This window comes from Leptodactylus fuscus, chromosome 2 (genome assembly GCF_031893055.1).
Source record: "Leptodactylus fuscus isolate aLepFus1 chromosome 2, aLepFus1.hap2, whole genome shotgun sequence".
Taxonomy (NCBI): domain Eukaryota; kingdom Metazoa; phylum Chordata; class Amphibia; order Anura; family Leptodactylidae; genus Leptodactylus; species Leptodactylus fuscus.
This window is the reverse complement of record NC_134266.1, coordinates 162,680,063-162,693,943: the sequence shown is the minus strand read 5'-3', so window position 1 is coordinate 162,693,943 and position 13,881 is coordinate 162,680,063. Positions and strand designations below refer to the sequence as shown.

General features: G+C 41.7%; 1 protein-coding gene across 1 annotated transcript in view; it reads left to right on the top strand.

Annotated features, from left to right (window-relative positions):
* Positions 1-13,881, top strand: part of CEP97 (centrosomal protein 97) — a 31,071-nt gene continuing 17,190 nt past the window's right edge. The window contains exons 1-5 of the mRNA XM_075264970.1: positions 1-108; positions 9,219-9,361; positions 9,462-9,620; positions 12,542-12,643; positions 13,483-13,596. Coding sequence (XP_075121071.1) covers positions 57-108; positions 9,219-9,361; positions 9,462-9,620; positions 12,542-12,643; positions 13,483-13,596 — 570 coding nt within the window. The 5' untranslated portion in view covers positions 1-56. The remainder of the gene's footprint in view (positions 109-9,218; positions 9,362-9,461; positions 9,621-12,541; positions 12,644-13,482; positions 13,597-13,881) is intronic.

Here is a 13,881-nt window from a genome sequence, read left to right as displayed (position 1 = left end):
GGAAGTGATGCAGTGACACTTTTTGGTTGCCGGGGAGCTTAGAAGCTGTGTGTACCATGGCCGGAGAGGAGGTGACATCGTCTCCGGGAGAGACTAGTAACGGCTTAGGTAAATGAAATGCTTATGGAGATGCCAGTAGCAGCGGGGGCCTCTGTAGGACAGACGTGTCGCATACTGCTCTGCGTTGTATCAGCGGCGTTCGTTAATGTTTTGACGCGGGGACAATAGCGGGTTCGGTGTAGCCGCGGGGGCTTTTGGGAGTTGTAGTTTTTCCTGTCTCGGAGTAGAATGTCTTTACCTGTGACAAGACTACGTTTCCCGTCATTCATCAGTGTGACGGTTAAACGAAGGGCGGACACAGCAGCTATCTATGTATCCATATAACAATTCTAAGAATTCTGTACACAATACATGTCTGTAGGGTGCGTGCTTGTAGTGAAGTAACAGCACACCTAGCTTCTGTTGCTATATATCTCTTCTGTCCTAAAATCCGTTTCTATTACCACAATTCCTCCTTAGATGAATGTTCTCATATCCCTGTGTGTGTCTTGTGAAGTAAACATGGCCAGCATGTAAAAGGACAAGCCAGTGTGTAATTCTTGTGTGTGTGTGTGTGTGTGTGTGTATATATATATATATATATATATATATATATATATATATAGTAGAGGGAGGACCCGGCTTCGAACGGGTATATTACATTTTATGTTTGTGTAGTGGCCCCATAAGAATTGTCCAGTTTTGCACTGGTGTATTTTGTATGTGGTTTGTGTGTATGTCCATAAGCGTAATGTGATTATGTGTATCTCATTTTGAATGTCAGTGAAAAACCTGTGATCAGTTGTTATGGATACCTGGAGTAAAGCTGTATCTAATTCTTCCCCATGTAGTACTGTGTTTAGATGCAAGTATCTAATCCTACGGCATGTGGTACTGTGTGCAGACGTGTGTATCTAATCCTATGGCGTGTACAACTGTGTGAAGACACGTGTATCTAATCCTCCCCTGTGTGGTATTGTGTGAAGAGGCGCGTATCTAATCCTACGGCGTGTGGAACTGTGTGTAGACGCGCGTATCCAATGCCCCAGCATGTGGTACTGTGTGCAGACGCGCGTATCTAATCCCATGGCATGTGGTACTGTGTGTAGATGCGCATATCTAATCCTCCCCGTGTGGTACTGTGTGCAGACACGCGTATCTAATCCTCCCCGTGTGGTACTGTGTGCAGACACGCGTATCTAATCCTCCCCGTGTGGTACTGTGTGCAGACACGCGTATCTAATCCTTCCCCGTGTGGTACTGTGTGCAGACACGCGTATCTAATCCTCCCCCGTGTGGTACTGTGTGCAGATGCGCGTATCTAATCCTCCCCCGTGTGGTACTGTGTGCGGAGACGCGTATTTAATTCTCTGACTTGTGGTACTGTTTGCAGAGGCAGGTATCTAATCCTCCAAAGTGTGGTACTGTGTGCACACACACGTATCTAATCCTCCCCTGTGTGGTATTGTGTGAAGAGGCGCGTATCTAATCCTACGGCGTGTGGAACTGTGTGCAGACGCGTGTATCCAATCCTATGGCATGTGGTACTGTGTGTAGATGCGCGTATCTAATCCTCCCCCGTGTGGTACTGTGTGTAGACGCGCGTATCCAATCCCCCGGCATGTGGTACTGTGTGCAGACGCGCGTATCTAATCCTACGGCGTGTGAAACTGTGTGCAGACGCGCATATCTAATCCCATGGCATGTGGTTCTGTGTGCAGAGGCATGTATCTAATCCTCCAAAGTGTGGTACTGTGTGCACACACACGTATCTAATCCTCCCCTGTGTGGTATTGTGTGAAGAGGCGCGTATCTAATCCTTCGGCGTGTGGAACTATGTGTAGACGCGCGTATCTAATCCTACTGCATGTGGTACTGTGTGCAGACGCGTGTATCTAATCCTATGGCGTGTACAACTGTGTGCAGACGCGCGTATCTAATCCTCTGGAGTGTGGAACTGTGTGTAGACGCGTGTATCTAATCCTAAGGCCTGTGGTACTCTCTGCAGACGCGTGTATCTAATCCTATTGTGTGTACAAATATGTGCAGATGCGCGTATCTAATCCTCTGGAGTGTGGAACTGTGTGTAGACGCCTGTATCTAATCCTTCGGCATGTGGAACCGTGTGCAGACACACGTATCAAATCCTTCAGTGTGTGGAACTGTGTGCAGAAGTGCGTATTTAATCCTCTGGTGTGTGGGACTGTGTGCAGACCCGTGTATCTAATTCTACGGCATGTGGTGCTGTGTGCTGATCTGTGTATCTAATTCTACGGCATGTGGTACTGTGTGCAGACGCGTGTATCTAATCCTATGGTGTGTACAACTGTGTGAAGACACGTGTATCTAATCCTCCCCTGTGTGGTAGTGTGAAGAGGCGCGTATCTAATCCTACGGCATATGGTACTGTGTGCAGACGCGTGTATCTAATCCTATGGCGTGTACAACTGTGTGAAGACACGTGTATCTAATCCTCCCCTGTGTGGTATTGTGTGAAGAGGTGCGTATCTAATCCTACGGCATATGGTACTGTGTGCAGACGCGTGTATCTAATGCTATGGCGTGTACAACTGTGTGAAGACACGTGTATCTAATCCTCCCCTGTGTGGTATTGTGTGAAGAGGCGCGTATCTAATCCTACGGCATGTGGTACTGTGTGCAGACGCGTGTATCTAATCCTATGGAGTGTACAACTGTGTAAAGACACGTGTATCTAATCCTCCCCTGTGTGGTACTGTGTGCAGACACGTGTATGTAATCCTATGGCATGTGGTACTGTGTGTAGACGCGCGTATCTAATCCTCTGGAGTGTGGAACTGTGTGTAGACATGTGTAGCTAATCCTACGGCATGTGGTACTCTGTGCAGACGTGCGTATCTAATCCTCTGGAGTGTGGAACTGTGTGTAGACGCCTGTATCTAATCCTTCGGCATGTGGAACCGTGTGCAGACGCACTTATCTAATCCTTCAGTGTGTGGAACTGTGTGCAGAAGTGCGTATTTAATCCTCTGGTCTGTGGGACTGTGTGCAGACCCGTGTATCTAATCCTCTGGCGTGTGATACTGTGTGCTGATCTGTGTATCTAATCCTGTGATGCGTGTATCTCAGTTTGGATATCAGTGTTGTATTGTGCATGTGGAGTGACCGTGTGTATTGCAGTTGGAATATGAGTGAAAGTCTTGCAGGTTTGTATTGGCTAAGGGGGGGGCACTGTGTTTGGAATGCTGTATCTCAGCAACGGTACGTCCGAGCGAGTTGGAGTCTCATCTTAAACCTTCCCGGATACCTGAAGTATCTCTGTACCAAATTTGGTGAAAATCGGTCCAGTCGTTTGGTTCGCATTAGAGCACAGACAGACAGACAGACAGACAGAAATTCATTTTTATAATATAGGGAGATATATATATATATATATATATATATATATATTCCTCAGGACAGTGCTTGGCTATGTCCTTGTTCGTGTTGTTGTAATCCTTCATCAAAACCTTAATAATGTTTAGGGTGAATTCACACCATAGATAAAACTGCTGCAAAATCCACATCTTTCATGTTGCAAATTTCATCCTTTACAAGTGGAAAAATGTGCAGTAAAATGCTCATCTATTATATGAATTTTGCACCATATTTGTTGGAATAAAATAAAGCGGCAAGTGGATCAACCCGTACTGGAAAGAGTAGCGCACTATGCTGCACCAACATCGAAATATCTGACCGAATTACAAAACAGAGTAGAAAATGTATTAAGAGGTGTATATCCCATGTCAGTCTTAATAAAGTCCCGGACCCCGGCACACCAGCCCATCCAGCTGCGCCCAGTTTAGCAATAAGGGATGCCAAAGATGTGCCTCTATGCTAGAAATATGGTGTAGATGGGTTAATAAATTACCCACAATGATTTTGGAAGTTTTTTTTTTTTTTTTTTTAATCATAGAATAAAAAAGTGAACATGTCATAAGGTTAGAGGAACATGGGACAGGTCTGCTGCAGCTGGTTTTCAGCACAGTTTTCACCTGTGATTTCTGTGTCCTGTGTAGTTTATAAAAACTACAGCCAAACCCGCAGCAATTATTGACATGCTGTGGGTTTAAAATTCACAGTCGAAGACACTTTATTGTCTTTTTTTCCGTGGTGTAGTGAATAGCACTACACTGCTACTGTACATGACAAAAGATAGCTCCTGGAGATTCAGCAATGGTTCCCCCACTAGAAACTCTCCACGTGTGGCGCCAGCCTTAAAGGAGTCGTTCCATTGAGGACATTTATACCTTATCCACTTTTGGTCCTCCATGGCTCCTCCTTGTAAAGGGAGCACCAGTGTACTTGCATAATTGGAGCCCCTGCTTTGGGGCTGCTGGGACTGAAATCTCAGATCTTGCAAGTACATTAGCTCCATTCACAAGGAGGGGAGGTGTGGGCGTCCCTGTGCATAAGGGGGTAAGTATTCTTATGCTTGGTTCACATCTGCGTTGGTATTCCGTCCAAGGGAGTCTGCATGGGGACCTCTTAACGGAATACCAAACGCAAGTGCTGTGCAGTAAAAGCACATGAACCCCATAGACTATGATGGAGTCCATGTGCTGGCCACACACTGCCTGCACGAATTATGCAGAAAGGAAATTAGATTGTGAAATACTTTCCTGTCTGCACGATCCCTGCGGAGATCTGGCGGCAAGTACATGGATCCCATTATAGTCTATGGGGTCCGTGTGTTTTCACTGGCACACCGCTTGCAGTTGCGTTTGGTATTCCATTCGGGGGGATCCTCATGCGGACTCCCCCGGACGGAATACCAACGCAGATGTGGACGAGGCCTTAACCCATTCCCGCTCTGCGCTGTACTATTAGGTCACGCTGAGCATATAGTTAATGCGCAACACCGTAATAATAAGGCACTGTAATGGCACAGAAACTGTGCCTGCAGCATTATCTCTGGCATGCGGCTGTGTCACGCAGCTGAAGGCCGGGCCAGCCGCAGGATCAATAGCGTTCACAGCCTCCAGGGGGTCCGGAGGCAAGATCGACCCCACCTGCCACCCATCGGATTCCCAGCAATCTTATTGTGGGATCCAGGAGTTGCAAGTATACTGCAGTACATTTCACTGGGAATCTGTGATCCCAGGTTCAAGTCACCTTGTGGGAAATGGTAATACCACAGGACACACTTTAGAGTTGCAAATATAACAAATGTTATTGTTTGTGATAAATCATATCAGTTCATGTTGAGTGATCATCCACCAATAAATAAATATTTCAGATAAGGTTATCCACAGATTATAGAGGTGACATTTCATTCTCATCAGACCATTCTCAAGCCCAATGTGTAGCCATAATGTAGCAAAATCTGATCACGCAACATGAATTGATATGATTTATCATAAACCATAAACTTTTATATTTGCAGCTCTAAAGTATGTCCCCTGGTGTTCCTATATGCCACAAGGGGACTTGAACCTGGGATCTGTGTTCCACAGTGCACATCGCACATAGGTTCTCTATGAGGAACTGTGCATGGGCAGTAAGGAGGCCGTTGTCTATCCTCCTCACTGTCATGGCAATGCCTTAGATCCCATGGACAACCCTACCACGTAGCACCACGCATGCTAATCACGGGTTCTGCATTCAGGACTTTATCTTCTGTTACAACAGTAGACAAACATGATAGAAGCTAGCTTCCGCCATGTTGTTTACATTAGTATCAATCTGAATGGACACAGAATCAGTCTGTGACCACTGTCTGCGACAGTTTAATGTCTGTTGCTGTCATCCTATGACTGAACGGACCTCAACGGACATTTACAACGGTAGTGTGAACTAGCCCTTTAAAAAAAAAAAAAAGGCTAATTATATTGGATTTATTTTATTTTTTATTTCATGCTTTACAGTAGATCTGTATATTATTATTTTTTTATGAACTTACACTTTGTCCAGTCCTGGGTTTTCAACACTAGGGGGTGCAATTGCCTGTATAATAAATTGAAATACTTCTATATAGTATAGTAGTAGTAGTATAGTAGTATAATATAATTTAGGAAAATGAAGGTAAAACTATAAGAGTCTGCCTCTTGTGCAAGGTCTTCTTTGTCTGCTTAGAGTGGTAGGTGGGGGCCTTCAATGGACTCCTGAAAGAAACTTACCGAGCAACCCACTCGTCAGCAGTCAGTCTTTATAGTAACTGCCGAAGACTTGATCATCAGATGGGAGCTTCAACAGCAGCAGTCATGGCATCCAACACCTCCAAGGGCAAGACAATCGAAAGGGCAACGGACCAATGGATGAAGAAAAACTCCGCTTGCTCCAGAAGAGTAGTTCAAAACACGCACTTTTATTAAAATTCTTAAATACACTACAGACTAATGTATATGTGTCTTTTTATGTATATACATGTATAATTGAAATAGAGAACTAGTAATTAGTGGTTTTTATACTATACCAATATATATATGCTATTTTTTGTTTATTATGTATTATTATTTTTTGTATAAAAGGTTTAAATTGTCACTCTTACAAAACTAGCCCCATAGACAATTGTCGATTTATAATGTTAAAAGTGTAGGCATAAACAGGATCTACAAACTAATTCATATTAACCATATAACCATATAACTAATGATGATTATTATCACCACACAAGCATTGGTATTTAAATACCATCCGATCAATCCCTTCATATCCCTGTTGATATTACCGATGTCCGTCTGGCCCGTCCGACACGTAGTGCGCAAGCGCGGGTGGCCGACATCGGTCTAGTTTCTCTTTTGCCCACCCCGCATGCGCGTGTCTTTCGGCAATCTCCGTAATCACGGAGATTCCCGAGGTTGGCGCGCCTGGCTCCGTGTGGCCTCGCGCAGGCGCATTGGGTGGTGGATTCGGCGGTCGGTACTTCGGCGGTCAGCACTTAGCGTTCAAGATAACTACGTAGAACTATATAACGTTATATAATTAAATACCAAGCACTACTATGACGTTTAATCCCCTCAGAGACTCTTAAATTGAGTCAAAACTCGGGATTTTCACAATATGATTCCGATCTTCGTGCGCATGTGCAATACATGCGCGCGTTTTTCTTCTGTTTAAAGAGACCCTCGATGGATACAAACTATCTCCCTCACGCTCATCACTTTTGTTAACTCCTGCAGCACATTTGGTCTTACATCTGTCTGCAAGGTAAGGAATAGACTCTCTTCATCTTTTTGAAGCTGGATAGCCTAAGTATAAAATACCATAGCTCTTTTGAATCCAAAATGTCTTTCAGTATGACATTTCCTATGCCCTGTGGGTAATATAATTCCACCAGGTTAATTGTTTTTTAAGTATAACAAATAGACAATGAGGGTGTTTTCGATACAATATTGGTATTTTTATTTTTATTATGTATGAGTACAACCAATGTTTTTCTTGTCAGCACATGTTTATTAGGGATATAAGAATTTAAACACCTATTCGATGTATTCCTATGCATAAATGCAATAGATGTTTTTTACCTGATACAGTCTCTACTAAGAATTATCTGGCCATTTCTGTGTATTGTATATGTCTATACTAGTATATGTGTTACACTCCTTATATTTATAGAATATTTTTATGTTTGGTTTTTATTAATAGGATAAGTGTGTTCTTTGGTGATACACTTGACAAAGGGGAAATCCCCGAAACGTGGTCATACTGCGTCGTGTATTTAAGAATTTTAATAAAAGTGCGTGTTTTGAACTACTCTTCTGGAGCAAGCGCAGTTTTTCTTCATCCATTGGTCCGTTGCCCTTTCAATGGACTCCTGACACCATGACGTATCTGAACCTCACATTCACATTTCAGGGCGGTAAATGCTCAGAGACTACTTTATTATTATCACACTGTCTAACTATTAGTAAATTTGGGCCAATGTGTCAGAGGAACCGGAGTGTACAAAATGCCATTACTCCACTATCCTGAGCTGGTTACACCTGACAGGAAGGGTTCATGCTGCTTGACCCAACCTCTGGTTCTCCCATCAGCTTTATGCAAGAGAAATCTGACCAGGTAATGTTTTTCCTCCGCTCAGTGATTTTTCCCAATGAACTGCAAGTTGCTCTTTTCCTGACTTCCTCCTCTAACCCCCATTTGTCTACATGCTGTTTACATGCACAGAATCGTCTTTCTCTGAATTTTTTCTTGATCACATAATTCTTACTGTACTTTCAAAACCATTGCATAAGAAGACTCCACAAGGTTGGCATTTTTTGAAATCTTGGCCTGCCTCTTCTCGCACCCGTGACCAGCACTCTTTCACATTCACTAAACTTGCTCGTTTTAGGTTATACTCCGGGTCAGGTTCCTAATTTCTATACAGAAAAGCTCCAATCATGAGATGAAGGGTGTCATTAATAAAGTTTCCATTGAGTGTACATTATAGTTACCGTATATACTCGAGCATAAGCCGGGGGGGGGGGGGGGGAATGCAGCCGCTACTGGAAAATTTCAAAAATTAAAATGGTCGGAGTTTTTGGGTGCAGTAGTTGCTGGGTGCTGGGAAAGGGAAGCCTGGCTGAATATAGGGTATCTGCAGTGCTCCTATTAACCCCTTCCTGACGGAACAGGAGCGCTGCAGATACCCTATATTCAGTAGACCGGGCACATTCAGACACAGGATACCTAATGTGTATGTGATTCAGAGTAATTTTGTACTTTTATGTATTCTAGGGAAAGGAGTGATTCAGAACCTTTATTTATTTTATTTTTTTATAGCTTCTTTTTTTTTTTTTCACTACTTTATGGGAGATTCTATACATTACTATTGCGGCTGGTCATAGACCCCCCCCCCCAAAAAAAAAAAAAAAAAAAAAAAAAAAAATGCAGTTCAGTTTCCTTTAAGGAGGTGATGTAAATAACTGATAGATGCCTCTAGAAGCTCTAAAATGAGCCCCCTAAGCCTCTGTGCCCTGCTACTTACCTGCTTGAGACCTTACTGAGAAGACTTTCAGGTATGGTCAACTTATACGGAAGCAGCTCTTCAGTCAGGTACATTGGACTCAGTATGTGTCTGCTGTTTTAGTGGTCTGTCCATTGTTCTTTTCCTCGATCGGACCAGAACAATGGACACCCCCAATGCAGGTATGAATCTAGAGTCATAAGAGCTTGACAGATCCTGTGAAAAAGAACATGGGCTGTTATTGATTGAGTGACTTATTTATTTCCTCTAGTTGCTGTAGTGGATCTTTCTGGCCAAGGTCTTCAGAAGCTGATTCCTACATTATCATGTGATGCCGACACTCGAACACTTATTTTGGATAAGAATCAGATCATCAAATTGGAACATCTAGAAAAATGCAAAAATCTTACCCAGGTTAGTAAAGTGCAATGCTTCATTAAATTTGATGCTGATTTTATGCAACATCTGTGCTACGATGCTTAGTCGTTTATCTTTTGTGTCTGCCTTATTTCAGCTCTCCGTAGCTAATAACCGTCTTGTTCGGATGATGGGGGTTTCAAAACTGGTCCATTTGCGAGTACTAAATCTACCTCACAACAGTATAGGATATGTGGAAGGACTCAAAGACTTGGTGCATTTGGAATGGCTTAATCTTGCAGGAAACAATTTAAAGGTATGCCTGTAAGAACATTGTGATCTGCAAGGGCTGTCAGAGTACGGAAACTGATAATATGACTATATTTAAAGTATTACCAGGCTATGTTTACCAAATTCAGTTTTGGTCAATGTCTTGATTTCAAGATCAGTTGTTTTAGCTGGGCTGCGGGTAAGACCTGCCACATATGGTCTTATCCTTAGAAGAAACACTTGATTGAATTGTTTTCTAATTCCTTATGTAACTATTCCCCCAACACATATAATTCAGCCAGTATTACCTTATGTAGTAATTCCTATGTATCTAAATCCTTTTCTTCATGTGACTCTCACTTCGATTATATAAAATTAGTATGGAATAATACAAAGGTCATTGACTTCCTATGGGATTGTCTGTTTTGCACAGGCTTTTCACAAACTTCTGTCATTAACTACAGATCATCAGATAATTCCTATCCTACAGCTGTAATGAAGGAGCTCACAGATCACCCTTCCTAGAGCTTCCCATGTGATGCTGTGCAATGCATTAGGGGAATGATAGCAGATCAAACTAAGACAAATATAAAAGCCAAGAATGTGTCTGATAAGGAACTGGATTGCAGGAATAACAGCGCAATATACATGAAAGAAGCCTGGAGAGTGACAGGCAATCAAAACTATTTATACTCTATCCATAGGATAGATGGTAAATACCTGATCAGTGGGGGTCTGACTTCTAAGAACCCCACTGATCCTAAAAACAGGGAGTGTAGTCCCTGCTGTGCATTTATATGTGTCACTTGGTGGATGGTGCTCCTATTTACCTGAATGGGAGGACAAGAAATTGCTGAGGTAAAACACTCAACTATCTCCGGTGTTCCAGTTGAATTGCTACACAGGTTCATCTGCCCCTATAGACTTTAAGGGACTTAAGACCAAGAGTATGGCGTCTGCATACAGTACGGTACGAATCAGTAGACAGCTGCAGCCTCTTAAAGTCTATAAAGAGGAAGGAGAATGAGCAGAGAGATAAGATAATTGTACCTTCAATGTGAGGGTGTTTTCTCTCACAGGTCTGGATACTATTTCAAATGGTAACCCAGCTCTTTGATGAAATTAATCACTCCAAGGATGGTGCAGCCAAGACTTCTTGTCTCCCTGCTTATATGGAGAGATTACACTTAAACCATTTCCTCATGAATAAAAAGACCACATATAAAGCAAACACCTGAACATACCATAGAAATAGTGGTCAAAAATTTTGAATCCAATACAATATCTATAAAATATATAAATTTTATTGAATAAATACTAAAAATTCATTTCAGCAGGGCAGATGGAAAGAGCAATTTGAACCATACAAACAAGGAAACAACAACATAGTAATGCAGTGTATGTACTAGATAGTGGATCTAACAAAATATCTAGAATACATGTACAGACACAAATATCTATGACTACACACCAGGTAAAATGGCATATGAGTATATCAAAGGATGACAGGTAAATATATGTCAGAGGGTATAATCAACAGTCAAAGTGACCTCTCAGGCAATATCAATAGTATATGTGCAATACTGAACCAGAAATTGTACCACAAAATATGTGCTGGCCAGAAGCAACAAATATATAAGTAAACTAGTGACTATGATAACCCACTGACTTGTAGCTAATATAAACTACAAGTCAGTGGGTTATCATAGTCACTAGTTTACTTATATATTTGTTGCTATTGATATTGCCTGAGAGGTCACTTTGACTGTTGATTATACCCCCTGACATATATTTACCTGTCATCCTTTGATATACTCATATGCCATTTTACCTGGTGTGTAGTCATAGATATTTGTGTCTGTACATGTATTCTAGATATTTTGTTAGATCCACTATCTAGTACATACACTGCATTACTATGTTGTTGTTTCCTTGTTTGTATGGTTCAAATTGCTCTTTCCATCTGCCCTGCTGAAATGAATTTTTAGTATTTATTCAATAAAATTTATATATTTTATAGATATTGTATTGGATTCAAAATTTTTGACCACTATTTCTATGGTTTATATGGAGAGATTAGACACTGTCCAAGTCTTTCTCAGCAAACTGTAATTAGCTGACTTGATTGTCCTGAGTGCAGAACTGTACATAACAGCAGAGAACTTGGCCCCCCCAGGTAACAGTGACTCATCACCCTGTCCTGTCTAATCAGATACAGGACATACGCCAAGGAAACACTGTGTAAACCATGGGAGGAATAATCTAATGTACTAGGCAAAAGAAGCAGCAGTACTAAAGCAATGTATTTCGGAAAACTATTTAAGGGTGCATTCACACTGAGTAAACGCTAGCTTATTCTGAACGTAAAACACGTTCAGAATAAGCGGCGTCTAAAGCAGCTCCATTCATTTCTATGGGAGCGGGGATACGAGCGCTCCCCATAGAAATGAATGGGCTGCTTCTTTCACTCTGTGCAGTCCCATTGAAGTGAATGGGGAGTGCCGGCGTATACGGCAAGCTCTGCTCATGCCGGAGCGTACACGCCGGCACTCCCCATTCACTTCAATGGGACTGCACGGAGTGAAAGAAGCAGCCCATTCATTTCTATGGGGAGCGCTCGTATCCCCGCTCCCATAGAAATGAATGGAGCTGCTTTAGACGCCGCTTATTCTGAACGTGTTTTACGTTCAGAATAAGCTAGCGTTTACGCAGTGTGAATGCACCCTAATTTATACAAGTTAGCAGTATACATAGGATCCTATATGGGAATACACCTTTAAGGGTTTGAGCTTGTAAATAAGAGATGAGTTTTTCTCGTACATCAGACTGACCCTTCATAAGTAATACCCAACTATACTGATTATTTTACAGTTTACAGTCTGTTATTAAGGGGCATGCTATATGGTATGTGACAATCTATGCTGACCATGTTCTAGCCTAACCTTTGCTATTGTAATCTTCTTCAAGGTTATTGACCAGATAAACAATTGCATGTCCCTGCAGCATTTGGATTTATCAGACAATAACATATCTCAGATTGGTGATCTTTCAAAGTTATTGTGTCTTAAGGTAAGATAATCAAACAATTTGTTGTCATGGCAAAAAAATAATACCAAATGAACAGTATAAAGGGGTTATCTACTTGGGCCCCTTCACAGTAAGTCAGCATGTAGATCCTTAATGAAGAACGGCTTCTGCTCTGGAGGACTTGACATGACTGTATTACATGGTTAATCATTCATTGGAAGAGTGTTGTATAGTTCACTAATCCTCAGCAGCATCATTTCACCTGCATAATAATAATAATAAAAAATAATGCATGCATGCACCGAAGTGTGTAGTGGTCACTTAATAGCAACCACTTTGAATGACCAGGTTTTACCACAGTGGTTATTACCGTATATACTCGAGTATAAGCCGACTTTTTCAGCACATTTTTCATGCTGAAAAAGCTCCCCTCGGCTTATACATGAGTCAGGGTCCACGGAGCACAGAAAACTGGAAGGGGGTGGTCCTTTAGTGCTACTGCTCTGTGATTGGCTTGTCATGAGGTCACGTGACTTTGATATGTCCCACATATCAGTAACTCTTATGTGAGGCACACAGGGGGTTAATGTGAGGGACATGAAGGGGTTAACTGCTATTACTATGAGGCACATGGAGTTACTAAGCTGTAATGCACATGACCAGACTTTTTATCTGCAATGGTGGATTTCCCCCCCCCTCGGCGTATACTCGAGTCAATAAGTTTTCCCAGTTTTTTGTAGTAAAATTAGGGGTCTCTGCTTATATTCGGGTCAGCTTATACTTGAGTATATACAGTACTTGTGAGGAATATTAATAACTTTATCACCTCTTTATGTATTCTTATAATATGCTAATCATGTAACCTGTTTATTCTTTTACAGACCTTACTCCTGCATGGAAACAATATCACCTCCTTACGCACAGCTTCCACCAGCCTTCCACAGAATCTCTCCATATTGTCACTAGCAGAGAATGAAATCAGAGACCTAAATGAGGTAAGTCTTCTTTTTCTAAGTAGAAAAGGTACATTTTTGGCATAACCAGGATGGGAAGAGTAATACAATAAGTCCAACATGTACTTTATTAATGTTCACATACTCAAATCTATACTTTTTCCCATTAACATCCATCCGCTGTTGTGTATTGTATATCAAGGTGTAAAGCAAGTTTTAAATTATTTTATCTAAGATCTAATTTATTATTTTTCTATTGAAACAGTCAAGCTCTATTTACAGCCTGCACTGTCTCCATATGCTTTCTGGGAATGGTGATATTAATAG